At 38.0% G+C, this 13,254-nt stretch overlaps 2 protein-coding genes across 6 annotated transcripts in view; one reads left to right on the top strand and one right to left on the bottom strand.

Annotated features, from left to right (window-relative positions):
- The window catches only part of LOC126832718 (dual specificity calcium/calmodulin-dependent 3',5'-cyclic nucleotide phosphodiesterase 1A), a 298,858-nt gene that overhangs the window by 141,467 nt on the left and 144,137 nt on the right, over positions 1-13,254 (top strand). The gene's annotated exons all lie outside the window — the stretch shown is intronic.
- On the bottom strand, positions 4,552-12,046 carry LOC126832715 (uncharacterized). 2 transcript variants are annotated; one of them, XR_007684804.2, is made up of 3 exons: positions 11,896-12,046; positions 5,069-11,501; positions 4,557-4,674 (listed from the first exon to the last, which is right to left on the bottom strand). XR_007684804.2 is itself a non-coding variant. In XM_050563582.2 (2 exons), the coding sequence occupies exon 2, from the start codon at positions 11,348-11,350 to the stop codon at positions 5,363-5,365; it is 5,988 nt and encodes a 1,995-aa protein (XP_050419539.1). In that variant the 5' UTR covers positions 11,351-11,501; positions 11,896-12,046; the 3' UTR covers positions 4,552-5,362. The 2 variants fall into 2 exon arrangements, 1 of the variants encoding a protein (XP_050419539.1); XM_050563582.2 differs by having other exon boundaries at positions 4,552-11,501.

Genomic DNA, 13,254 nt, shown 5'->3' with positions numbered 1-13,254 from the left:
AGCGATAAGCAATTTGATTGGTTAAGACTTTGGAACATCACATCCCTGCTTTTAATTGAGGTGGTAGAATGTTTAAACTTGATGTAGATGAATGTCTTGTCTGAGTTCAATGATTAACATTTCAAACTAAAGCTAAGCAGAGCTAAGCAATTTCATTGGTCGGTGCTTTGGGACAAGATAACTTTGATTCTGTCTGATTGAGAGTGATGAAACTTAGTGTATAGTTGATAATCAGTTTGATTGCTTGAGGGGGGTTGGATGGACGAGTGCTTAGCACGCGCACGCTGTATCATACGGTCTGTCATTGAGTCAACTGGCGGGGTTTCGATTCCCCGGTTATACGTGACAAGGAGTAGGGTTGCCTGTCCAACCTCTTGGTTTTTCTCCGGGTCCTGTTTCCTCCCACTGCTAAAGACCCCTACGCGCAAGTGAATTATTGAAATAAAATTGAACCATGTGTTAGTCCCGAAATGAACTCTTGATTGCTTGATACTTTTGACAAAAATAAATGTGCTATAACATCTAATTAATATGTGTCATCTATTTATTTTGGGATTTTGGTGGTGGACATTAGCCTCACTGTTGGCTTGTTTTTATACGCCCACATGCCCACATTTTCATGTGGACGTATATTGTCGTCGCCCCTGTCCGTCCGTCCACAATTTGTTCGTGGACACTCTACAGGTCACAATTTTTATTTGATTTTGACGAAACTTGAAATATAGGTTTATCTCCAAAAGATCTCGGCTGCTTTCGATGTTGGCATGTATCGAATCGAAACTTCGTGGATTATGGCCCCTGTTTGTACGAAAAATCACGTTTTTAGCTTGTGGACCCATTAGAGGTCACAATTTTTATCCAATTTTGTTGAAACTTGAAATGTAAGTTGATAACCCAAAGATCTTGGTTCTTTTCGATATTCGCGCATATCGGACCGTAACTTCCTGAATTATGGCCCCTGATAGTAAGAAAAATCACGTTTTTAGCTTGTGGACCCTATAGAGGTCATAATTTTTATCCGATTTAAAAAAACGTATTATTATATCACCGTTACACCCTAAGGATGGCTGAGTTCGAATTTCGTGAAAATCGACCCAAAATTGCCAGACAAAATGGCCGGCGTTCATTCTCAAATAGCGTAAAAATATGGTATATCAAGGTTGTGGACCCTATACGTGTCACAATTTTTATCCGATTTTGTTGAAACTTGAAATATAAGTTTATAACCCAAAGATCTCGGTTCCTTTCGATATTCGTGCATATCGGACCGTAACTTCCTGAATTATGGCCCCTGATTGTACAAAAAATCACGTTTTTAACTTGTGGACCCTATAGAGGTCATAATTTTTATCCGATTTAAAAAAACGTATTATTATATCACCGTTACACCCTAAGGACGACTGAGTTTGAATTTCATGAAAATCGGCCCAAAATTGACAGACAAAATGGCCGCCGTTCATTCTCAAATAGCGTAAAAATATGGTATATCAAGGTTGTGGACCCTATAGAGGTCACAATTTTTATCCAATTTTGTTGAAACTTGAAATATAAGTTCATAACCCAAAGATCTCGGTTCCTTTCAATATTTGCCCATATCGGACCGTAACTTCCTGAATTATGGCCCCTGATTGTACGAAAAATCATGTTTTTAGCTTGTGGACCCATTAGAGGTCATAATTTTTATCCGATTTAAAAAAAACGTATTATTATATTACCGTTCCACCCTAAGGACAGTTGAGTTTGAATTTTGTGAAAATCGCCCCAAAATTGACAGACAAAATGGCCGCCGTTCGTTCTCAAATAGTGTAAAAATATGGTATATCAAGGTTGTGGACCCTATAGAGGTCACAATTTTTATCCGATTTTGTTGAAACTTGAAATGTAAGTTTGTAACACAAAGATCTCAGTTCTTTTCGATATATGCGCATATCGAATTGTAATTTCCTGAATTATGGCCCTTGATTGTAGGAAAAATCACTTTCTTGTTAGCTTGTTCTCTATCCATCTCTCAAAAATGTGGGCGTATCCTGCCTGGCAGCTGCTGGTTATCCGATTTTGTTGAAACTTGAAATGAAGTTTATAACCCAAAGATCTCGGTTCCTTTCAATATTCGCGCATATCGGACCATAACTTCCTGAATTATGGCTCCTGATTGTACGAAAAATCGTGTTTTTAGCTTGTGGACCCTATAGAGGTCATAATTTTTATCCGATTTAAAAAAACGTATTATTATATCACCGTTACATCCTAAGGATGAAGGAGTTTGAAATAGCGTAAAAATATGGTATATCAAGGTTGTTGACCCTATAGAGGTCACAATTTTTATCCGATTTTGTTGAAACTTCAAATGTAAGTTTATAATCCAAAGATCTCGGTTCCTTTCGATATTCGTGCATATCGGACCGTAACTTCCTGAATTATGGCCCCTGATTGTACGAAAAATCGTTTTCTTTTTAGCTTGTTCTCTATCTATCTCTCGAAAATGTGGGCGTATCCTGCCTGGCAGCCGCTGGTTCCAAGATAAAGTATATGGGTTTCTAAAACTGCTCTGATTTATGTTATGTTATTAGAATTTAGGCCTTCTAATACCAAGAAAATGGCCATTTTAAACCATTGTACATAGATAAGAGTGCTCTTCTTTCCATGACATCTGATATAAAGTGAGTTCAGATTTTCTTTTAGGTTTTTTTTTTCTTTGTTGTTTTTTTTTTCTTTGTTGTTTTTTTTTTTCTTTTAGGTTTTTTTTTCTTGTCTCCTAATTATTTAAAAATAATATAATTTATACGTGAATCATATGGTAATATATAAAAGAGTAACAAGGGGTTTTGTTTACAAGGGTGTTGAGTGTTTTTTTCTTGGGGTTCTAATTTGGGGCACCATCTAATTGCATAAATTGCCTTACAATAAAATAGATAGATGGACCATAGATGTATTTCCCATGCCACGAAAAGAAATTCAATGAGAATTGATTTTGTAAATAATAGTACATTAAAATTATGTGACCCAGGCCATTGGCAATATTATCATTATTCCAAATAGATCTCTATATCGCAATAGATCAAACAACTTAGCCCTAATCAATATTTGTTTATGTCATGAATTTAAGTTAGGAGAGGGTGACGGCTGTCCTAAGTTAAAATTGATTTTAGTTTTGTGATACACAACTATTTTAAGTAAAGATGAAATTTTAAATTAAAATATTAATCTTTTTCTAAAACTCATCTATTTTAGTTTAAGACAACTTTAAGGAGATTTAAGTTTATGTGAAACAGGGCTGTGGCCCTATAATGATTTAAGTTGTATCAAATGAGCAATAACAGTCTGAGAAATTTGAAACAGTCAGTGTTGATTTCCTAACTAGATCCTACAATCATTGGCATCGAAGATGATTTTGGTGACAACGGATATTACGAACGTCTGTATGTCCATCATCTGATTACTATTATATGTTTTGTATAATAAATGTCAGAAAGATGCAAATAATTGTGGACCCTAAAGTGTTAATGCTTTGTAGTTAAGGAGTATAGTAGCCAATTTTTATAAATCAATAAAAAGGGTCTTCCTTGGAAAAGGTTGACAATCCACAGGAATTTTCCTTTTAGTATGTAGCCAATCAAATTTAAATATTTCAAAATGGTTTGTTTCTCTTGATCAGTATTTAGTGTTTTGTAAATACTCCTATTTAGAGATGAGCCAATTATTGTGTTATCGGTGTACATCAGTATTTGCATGTAGCTGGCCATGTTACCCATATTTTCGCCGATATCCAAAAGTCCATATTCCTGATAGCAGATTTATAAACTAAATTGAAAAATAGCTACCATGAATAGTCTTTTAATTCTGTTTTCACTTCTGTCATACGACCTGAAGTATTGACGTAACTGCTTCATGACAGCAGCTATAGCAAATAAATTTATTCAGATAATTTTTGTAATTCAATGCTTTCAGCAGATCACAAAATGGTGGAATATAAGTAAATTGAATTGGGTTCAATAAAAATTACAATTTACGATATATGTCGCACTCAGTAACATTGCCTTTATGTGTAAATACTACTCTGAGCACATGATAAGATTTGAAAATGGCAACCAGTGTTCGGTTCTGAAGTTAAAAGTAAATTACTGTTAATGATCTGTCGGCAATGATTAAGAATGTTATACAACGATAACATATTTAATATACAAATTATCAGTATTGGTTTTTGTGTCTTTCAATGGATTTACTGAAAATACCTATGTCAGTATTGGTTCATCCTTACTTCTTTTACTCACAAAAGAATGATTAAAGGGACTATCCCGATTTGAACAGAGTCTCAAAAATAAAAGTTCGAAAACGTATGAAATTTAAGTGCCCAAATATAGAGAAATGGTGAATTTACCTTGTCTCAAAATTTTAGCTCAAAATATTGAGTCGTTTGGACATGAAAGTCAAAAATGCTTATCCGGAAACGTAACCCTTTTAAGATTTCGGGTCAATTTTTTCAATGAGTGACCTGATAATCGATTCCCATTTTTGTAGCAGTCTATACAGTGAATGACCCTTATTCTGTCTCAGCGCGGAGCCTTACAGTAAGTATAACCAGTGACACCAAAACACAAAGTGACCAATCAAGTTCTGAGCTTTATTGGAACTTCTACGAGTGTTGTACATAGGTGTATCATGTGTGGTAAAAAGCTGAAATAAAAAATAAAACCTTACAGTTCTATACAAAGATCAATACAAACTACTTTTCATACAAACTTGAATTTGAGATGACATGAATAGCTTTCCGTAGTTTTTAGAATCAGTTTGAACGTCGTACTTACTCAATACTAAACGACATAGTTTAAACCATTAACATACTAAATACACAATTGGTTTATGAGAATGATGTACAGTAATAACATACTAAATTAAGCTCGACTTTAAAATATTCCAACACGTAAAAGCATTTACATTTCCCGTACATGCACAATAACAATAGGCCTACATTACAACGTAACTTTGACACAACTAAATAATAACAGAAACCTAATTGCTGCCATCTTATAAACATAGCATTAATTATAAGTATTTGTTGTTTACTTACTCCGTGACACAATGAAGATAACAAACAAAAGATACATTTAGAAACAAAGCTGAATGTTAAGCCGTGTACTAGCGACCACGCCGTGACCAACTTCCGGAGACGTTCAATTACGTCCAAGAGAGATTACTCCAAATTATAAAGGCAAATAAAAGCACAGAACACTCCCCGTCTGATGACTATCTGTCATCACATGAATTGATACATATGTACATGCAATAATACCACTCTTACATATCAAAATTTTCGGTTTCATAGGACTAACGCCTTAAAAGATTTCGAATACACATTCTAAAGTCAGGACTCGTCAGGTATTAACAAAACAAGTTCTACTATAGGACGAGTATATATAACCACATGTTGTCCATCCCGGATAACACGAATATCACATTTACGCACTAGGCCATCTGCTTCTCTGTAGGTCTTCTCAACAACTCCTATAGGCCACATATTTCTTGCAACCTGTTTATCCTTAACTAGCACGACATCCCCACAAGAAATATTTCTTTGTATTTCGCTCCACTTACGTCGCGTTTGAAGAGTTTGCAGATATTGAGTCCTCCAACGGTTCCAAAACATTTCTGCTAATATCTGCACACGTTTCCATTGTTTCTTGAAGATGTCTTTATCACCCACAGTTTCCATGATCCCGGTAACTTGCTGAGGTTTCTGAGTCAATAGCAGCGATGGAGTTAGTGGAGTTGGATCTCCGGGATCTGATGTTAACGGAACCAAAGGCCTTGAATTAATAATTGCAGAAGCCTCAGCGAGAAAAGTAACCAGCATCTCGTGAGTAAGCTGACCCCCTGGATCGTCTAGTAAGATAGAGTCTAGGATCCTCCGGGTAATACCAATAACACGTTCCCATACTCCACCCATATGCGAGGCGTGAGGAGGATTGAAGATCCAGGCAGCGCCATTACTATTGAGGAATTCCTTTACTTGAACATCTTCCGCATTAATAGCTTTGACTCCGATGTCGTCTAATGCACCAATAAAATTAGTACCTCGGTCAGACCTGAATAACTTTACGGGACCACGAATCGCTAAAAAACGTCTCAGTGCCATTATAAATGAGGAGGAGCTGAGTTCTTCAGTTACTTCTATGTGAACGCCCCTACACGTTAAACAAGTAAACATCACAGCCCATCTCTTACTGCTAGCCTGTCCTCCTCTTGTGCGACGGGTGACAATGTCCCATGGACCAAAACAGTCAACGCCCACGTTGGTAAACGGCGGTCCGGGTTCTAGGCGATCTGATGGAAGGCTTGCCATTTTCTGACTTCCTAGCGTTCCTCGAAGCTTCTGACACTTAACACATTTACTTATAATTGAAGATATGAGCGACTTGGCTCCCGTAATCCAGTAACCTGCTGAACGTATGACACCCTCTGTAATATGCCTTCCCTGATGATGAACACGTTCGTGAAAATTACGGATCAGTAATGTTGCGATATGATGTTTTCCAGGAACAAGAATTGGATGTTTCTCCGCTTCAGGGATGTTGGAGTAATCCAAACGACCCCCTATCCTCATCAATCCATCTTTGTCAATGTATGGTGAGAGTTTAGTTAGTGAGCTTGACTTAGGAAGTTGCTTCCCGGAACTGAGAAACTGAAAATCGTCTTCGTACACTTCTCGTTGAACTTCACGAATAACAAATTCCTCTGCATCATCAAAAGCAATCACAGTACACGACGTCCAAATTAGATGTGAAGTATCAGACATGTTATCTTTCTTAAAAGCTCTTGCTACATGTTTCAAACGAGCAATAGTCTTAACAAGTTTAGTCCAACTGGAAAATTTTTCGAAACGTTGGGTTCCAAGTCGACTCAAGACGGATACACGAGTCTTGAAGTTTGTCACATCAGATTTGACTTCTTTATCAGATTCAGCCTCTAGCACTTCAAAAGATTCAATAACAGCATTGTGATTCTTCAACAAAAACTGCGGACCGTTTAACCAAGATGAAGTCTGCATCGCAGATGCTTGAACAGAACGCGTCGCTTCATCTGCAGGATTATCCTTCGTGGAAGTATATATCCATTGATGTGGATGTGTAGAATGTCGAATTCTTGCCACACGATTTGCAACGTAATTGAAAAACCTTCTTTTTTCATTGTAAATATAGCCTAGAACTACTTTGCTGTCTGTGTAGAAGGAAAAATTGTTTATATCGAGGTTTAGATGATTTGAGATGGTTTCAGCGACTTCCACTGCAACAACGGCCGCACATAACTCTAATCGCGGTATAGTATTTCCATGTAAAGGTGCTAACTTTGCTTTACCAAGGATGAAGCCTAACTCAAAGTTTCTAGTCTGACATGGCGCTCTAACATAACCAACAGCAGCTATCGCCTTTTCGGAAGCGTCAGAAAAGATATGTATTGATTTATCCTTAATCTGACCAAATGAGGTTGAGAAATAGGTGCGAGGTATGCGTAGTCCACGTAGTTCCTGCAATGAGGTCGTCCATTGATCCCAGATAGCAAAATAATTAGAAGGTAACGGTTCGTCCCAATCACGGGTGCTGTTGATGAGTTCACGTAAGAGCCTCTTTCCTTCAATGACGACGGGAGCTAGGAATCCCAAAGGGTCGAAGATTGAATTGATTGTTGACAGCACTCCACGCTTTGAGAAAGGTTGCTCATCAGTTCTGATGTGATACAAAAACATATCTGATTCCAAGTTCCAGCCCACCCCGAGACTACGTTGTATGGGTAGCGCTTCAACGTTTAACGGAAGATCTTTCAAATCCGTGGCCAAATCCTCTCGTGGAAAAGACGTCATTACTTCCTCTCTATTCGACACAATTTTGTGAAGCCTTAAGCCCCCTTCTACTTTTAGAACTTCCTGGGTCCTTTTAATCAGATCAGTGGCTTGGTGTGCGGTTGGAAATGATGAAAGCCCATCATCTACATAAAAGTCGTTCTCTACGAAATTGGTGACATCCGAACCAAGAGTGCTACGTTTTGCTGCAAGCCGAAGTCCATAAGTAGCAATAGCTGGCGAAGCTGTGTTGCCGAATACGTGCACACACATTCGGAATTCAATTAAAGGTTTGTCGATATTGTTTTCTTCGTGCCACAAGAAACGCAAGTAGTTTCTGTGCTGTTGGTCCACTTTAAAGCAGTAGAACATCTGCTGGATGTCCGCTATAACCGCCACAGATTCACGCCTAAACCGCATTAAGATGCCCAACAGACTGTTGGTAAAATCAGGGCCTGATAATAATACATCATTTAGGCATATGCCATTATATTTTGCTGCAGAATCAAAAACGATGCGGACTTGGTTCTGTTTTCTTGGATGATAAACGCCAAATATTGGCAGGTACCAGCACTCCTCACTCTTCTGAAGTGGTGGCGCTACTTCTGCATGCCCATTCTGTAACATCTTGTTCATAAAGGCGATGAAATGACCCCTCTTCACATGGTCTTTATGCAGGGATTTATCAAGCATATTCGCCCTTTTTAACACCTGGGTGTAGTTATTTTGTAATCTAGGTCTTGGTTCCCTGAATGGAAGTGGGCATGACCATTTACCATCTACATCTTGGCGGAAACTTGCGTCCATGATATGCAGAAAGGATCTGTCATCAACGGATAAACCTGGCTTATCATCATCCTTCTGCTTCAGGAATATGTTCTGGCCAAATGAATCCCATTCAGGAGTTTTAAACAACTGCATTCTGTCACAGTATACAGTATCTAATGTCTCTTGCAACTTTATGCGATTATTACACGGATCGAACATGGTTGTACGACCATTCTCCAGAACGTTAGTCTTGTTTACGTTTAACACCTCTGGTACATGAACACTCCCTAGGCAACTTTCACCAATTATAACCCATCCTATTGGCAGTTTCTGCGCATACGGAGTATTTGCTGGTCCAATACGGTGATCCAAGACGTGATGAGCTTTAATGACATCACGACCAATCAGTAATATGATGTGGGCATTTTCATCTATTGGTGGAATGTGATGAGCAATATCATGTAGATGTGAATAACTCCGAGCCACATCAGGAGTAGGAATCTCATTCCTGTTGTCAGGCATTTGGTTACATTCAATGATCGTCGGAAGATCTAGTTGTACCGTTTGATCAAGAGATTCTAACACGATACCATTAATTTTTCTTCCTGCTGTTCTGACTTTTCCGGAACAGGAAGTGAGTACGTATTCAGTCTCTTCACATTTCACAGCAAGGAGATCGAATAAACGAGGACTGCCAAGGGTTCTGTTACTTTGATCGTCTATCATAACATATAGACGAATTACTTTGTCTGGTTTATCTGATGCGTATACATTACAAAGAACTATCTTAGCACATGACTTTCCAGGGAACTGTCCACAGATACGAGTACACAAAGAACTAACTTTCTTAAAACTCTCCCCGCCATGATTTGAAGTAGTTGTTGGCGGATCCACCGCAAGAGGGTCCGCATGTAGAGCCAGTGGGTGGTCATCACTATTACATTTTGGGCAATGTATAGTTTTCTTACATTCACGTTGAACATGCGATATACTATCGCAGCATCTGAAGCAGACCTTGTTATCCTTTAAGAATTTTAATCTTTCTTGCATGGGTTTTCTTCTAAAGGCTCGACATCTATTCAGAGAATGATCCGTTTGATGCAAAGGACACTTCGAAGTATTATTTAATGAAGATGGCGGCTTTTGAACCTCTTCTGTGTCAGTTTTCTTCACGAGAAAATTGCTCTTTTCTACATACTTCGGTTCCTTCTTGAACTGAGGCACTTCATACGAAAAGCTAGGATTGTTCCGAATTCTGCTTTGTTCCCGGAGAAATTCTGCAAAATGACTAAAGGGAGGATAAACAACAGACATGTGATTCTTTAAGTAGCTAACGGCTGTGGATGTCCATTTTTCCTGCAAATAATAAGGTAGCTTATTTATTATTGGAGTCACGCCAGTGGATGAATCATAATGGCCAAAGAGAGATTTCATCCTTTCATTATCCTTAATGGACTCTATTTCCGACACAAGATCAGAGAGTTCATAGAGTTTCTTTGTGTCTTTGTTTGTAAGTTTGGGGAAACTAGAGAGTTTGTTTTTTAAGGATTCTTCGATCATCTCTGGTGCTCCATACCTATCCTCCAATCGTTGCCAAATTCGTTGTAGACATTTAGCTGGGTTGTTTGCACTTGCTGTTCTTATACTCACAGCATGCTTAGAAGACTCAGACCCTAACCATTTAACAAGTAGATCCACTTGCTCCGAATCAGTGACTTGCAGTTCATCCATAATATTAAGGAAGCTGGATTTCCAAGCAATATACGTTTCTGGGCGATCATTAAAGTTCGACAAGCGAGAAAAAAGTAAATCTTTCCGTAAAAGAAAACGTGTTATATCCGACGTGGGGTCTTGAACTACCGGAGTTAGTGGCTGATGCTGATCAGATGGATAGAACTCTGGAATATCGGCATGTAAGTATGTATTGTTTTTGATAGTCTCTGAAGTGTGGGATGCAGCTTGTTGAGCCACAAATTTTTTTGTTCGCGTAACAGAATCTTCTACAACTTTTGGAAGACTATCGTCAAAATCAGATATTCGACAATTTTCATACTCGTATACTCGAAGTTCAGCTTCTGCTGCCGCAGCTTCTTTCTGAGATATCAACATGTCAATGTCTGCTTGCATTTCAGCCTTTTTACGAGCAGTAGATTCATCTAACATAGCTTGATTTTTCCGTAGCTCCGCCTCCTTTTCCGTAAAGGCCACTTTTGCTCGAGCGGCTTCAGCTTTTGCACGTTTACGAGCCAAAGTACTTGAGGCACAAGATGTCCCTTTACTTGATTTTCTTGATGAAGTCCGACTAGATTTAGAAGAGATGGACTCCTTTGAAGATGTCTCTGAAGACAGTAATTGCTTACGCAAGTTTATCGTAGTGAAGGCAGTATCTGTTCTCACTCTGCGAAGTTCTATGAGTGCCTGATAGGAATCCATTTCTCTTTTACTTTCGATGGACCTGTTCCTCCTTAGAAAATCTGTGTATTGGGTGGATGCTTCACGATAAGTTGCCAAACAGTTTGAGAGGGCTTCCTCGATAGAGCACAATCGACTTAAAGTCTTGTGTTCCACTTCCAGTTCAAGAATAACAGCATTTACTTTATTCCATGAGTTGTCGACATCTTCCGAAAGTTTATCACGGATTTCGATGTAAATTGACAGGCCCTCTTCTGTAAGATTTCTCAAACGACCTATCTTGGTGGTTGAAACCGTACTATTTGAGAGTACTGTATCTTTTGTTGCATCTGCCATGTTGATGGGACTTTTTACTATTCTGTCTCAGCGCGGAGCCTTACAGTAAGTATAACCAGTGACACCAAAACACAAAGTGACCAATCAAGTTCTGAGCTTTATTGGAACTTCTACGAGTGTTGTACATAGGTGTATCATGTGTGGTAAAAAGCTGAAATAAAAAATAAAACCTTACAGTTCTATACAAAGATCAATACAAACTACTTTTCATACAAACTTGAATTTGAGATGACATGAATAGCTTTCCGTAGTTTTTAGAATCAGTTTGAACGTCGTACTTACTCAATACTAAACGACATAGTTTAAACCATTAACATACTAAATACACAATTGGTTTATGAGAATGATGTACAGTAATAACATACTAAATTAAGCTCGACTTTAAAATATTCCAACACGTAAAAGCATTTACATTTCCCGTACATGCACAATAACAATAGGCCTACATTACAACGTAACTTTGACACAACTAAATAATAACAGAAACCTAATTGCTGCCATCTTATAAACATAGCATTAATTATAAGTATTTGTTGTTTACTTACTCCGTGACACAATGAAGATAACAAACAAAAGATACATTTAGAAACAAAGCTGAATGTTAAGCCGTGTACTAGCGACCACGCCGTGACCAACTTCCGGAGACGTTCAATTACGTCCAAGAGAGATTACTCCAAATTATAAAGGCAAATAAAAGCACAGAACAACCCTTGTGCTGTACTTCATAACAAAGTGTAAATTTAGTTAGTTGCTTGGCAAAGGTAGAGGATTTTAAGGGATTTTAACACAAACTTAAGCAGTTTTATTCCCCAAAATATTATCGGGATTGGCCCTTTAAGTGAGACCATTGTGGACTCCTAGGTCTTAGCCGCTGCTTGTGTATATTTTATTGTTTGACAACATATCTTTTTATATGCCCACATTTTTATGTGGATGTATTTTGTCATCGCCCCTTTTCGTCCATCCATCCGTCCACAATTTGTTTGTGGACAGTCTACAGGTCCAAATTTGTATTCGATTTTGACAAAACTTTAAATATAGGTTTATCCCTCAAAGTTCTCGGTTCCTTCCGATATTGGCATGTATCGGACAGTAACCTAATGGATTATGGCCCCTGATTGTGCAAAAAATCATGTTTTTAGCTTGCGGACACTCTAGAGGTCACAATTTGTATTCGATTTTGTTGAAACTTGAAATGTATGTTTGTAACCTAAAGATCTCGGTTCCTTTTGATATTTGCACATATCGGAATGTAACTTTCTGAACTATGGCTCTTGAGTGTACGAAATATTGCGTTTACAGCTAGTGGGCCCTCTAGAGATCACAATTTTTAACCAATTTAAAAAAAACATTTGAATATATCACCATTTCACCATAATGACGATTGAGTTCCAATTTCGTGAAAATTGGACCAAAACAGATGAACAAAATGGACGCTCCATGTATGTTAAAGTATGTAATATCAAGGTTGTGGACACTCTAGAGATCACAATTTTTATCCGATTTTGATGAAACTTAAAATGCATCTTTATAGCCCAAAGATCTTGGTTCCTTTCGATATTTGTGCATATTGGATCGTAACTTCCTGACTTATGGCTCCTGATTGTACGATAAATCACGTTTTTTACTTGTAGTCCCTCTATAGGTCACAATTGTTTTTCAATTTAAAAAAACGGTCGAACATATCACCATTACACCATAACATCGGTTGAGTTCAAATTTTGTGAAAATCGGACCAAAACTGCCGGACAAAATGGCAGCCCCTCCTATGCAAATAGTGTAGACATATGGTATATCCCGGTTGTGGACCCTCTTCACAAGATCACCGTTACACATCAATGGAGGTTGATTTCGAATTTCGTAAAAATCTGACTGAAATTGCCAGTCAAAATGGCAGGTCCTTG

The sequence above is a fragment of the Patella vulgata genome, chromosome 9, assembly GCF_932274485.2.
Source record: "Patella vulgata chromosome 9, xgPatVulg1.2, whole genome shotgun sequence".
NCBI lineage: Eukaryota > Metazoa > Mollusca > Gastropoda > Patellidae > Patella > Patella vulgata.
Note: the sequence above shows the minus strand (reverse complement) of the source record. Positions and strands in the feature narration are given on the sequence as shown.

Coding starts and splice junctions, on each gene's coding strand:
- LOC126832715 (XM_050563582.2), bottom strand. CDS start 11,350: ATGGCAGATGCAACAAAAGATACAGTACTCTCAAATAGTACGGTTTCA.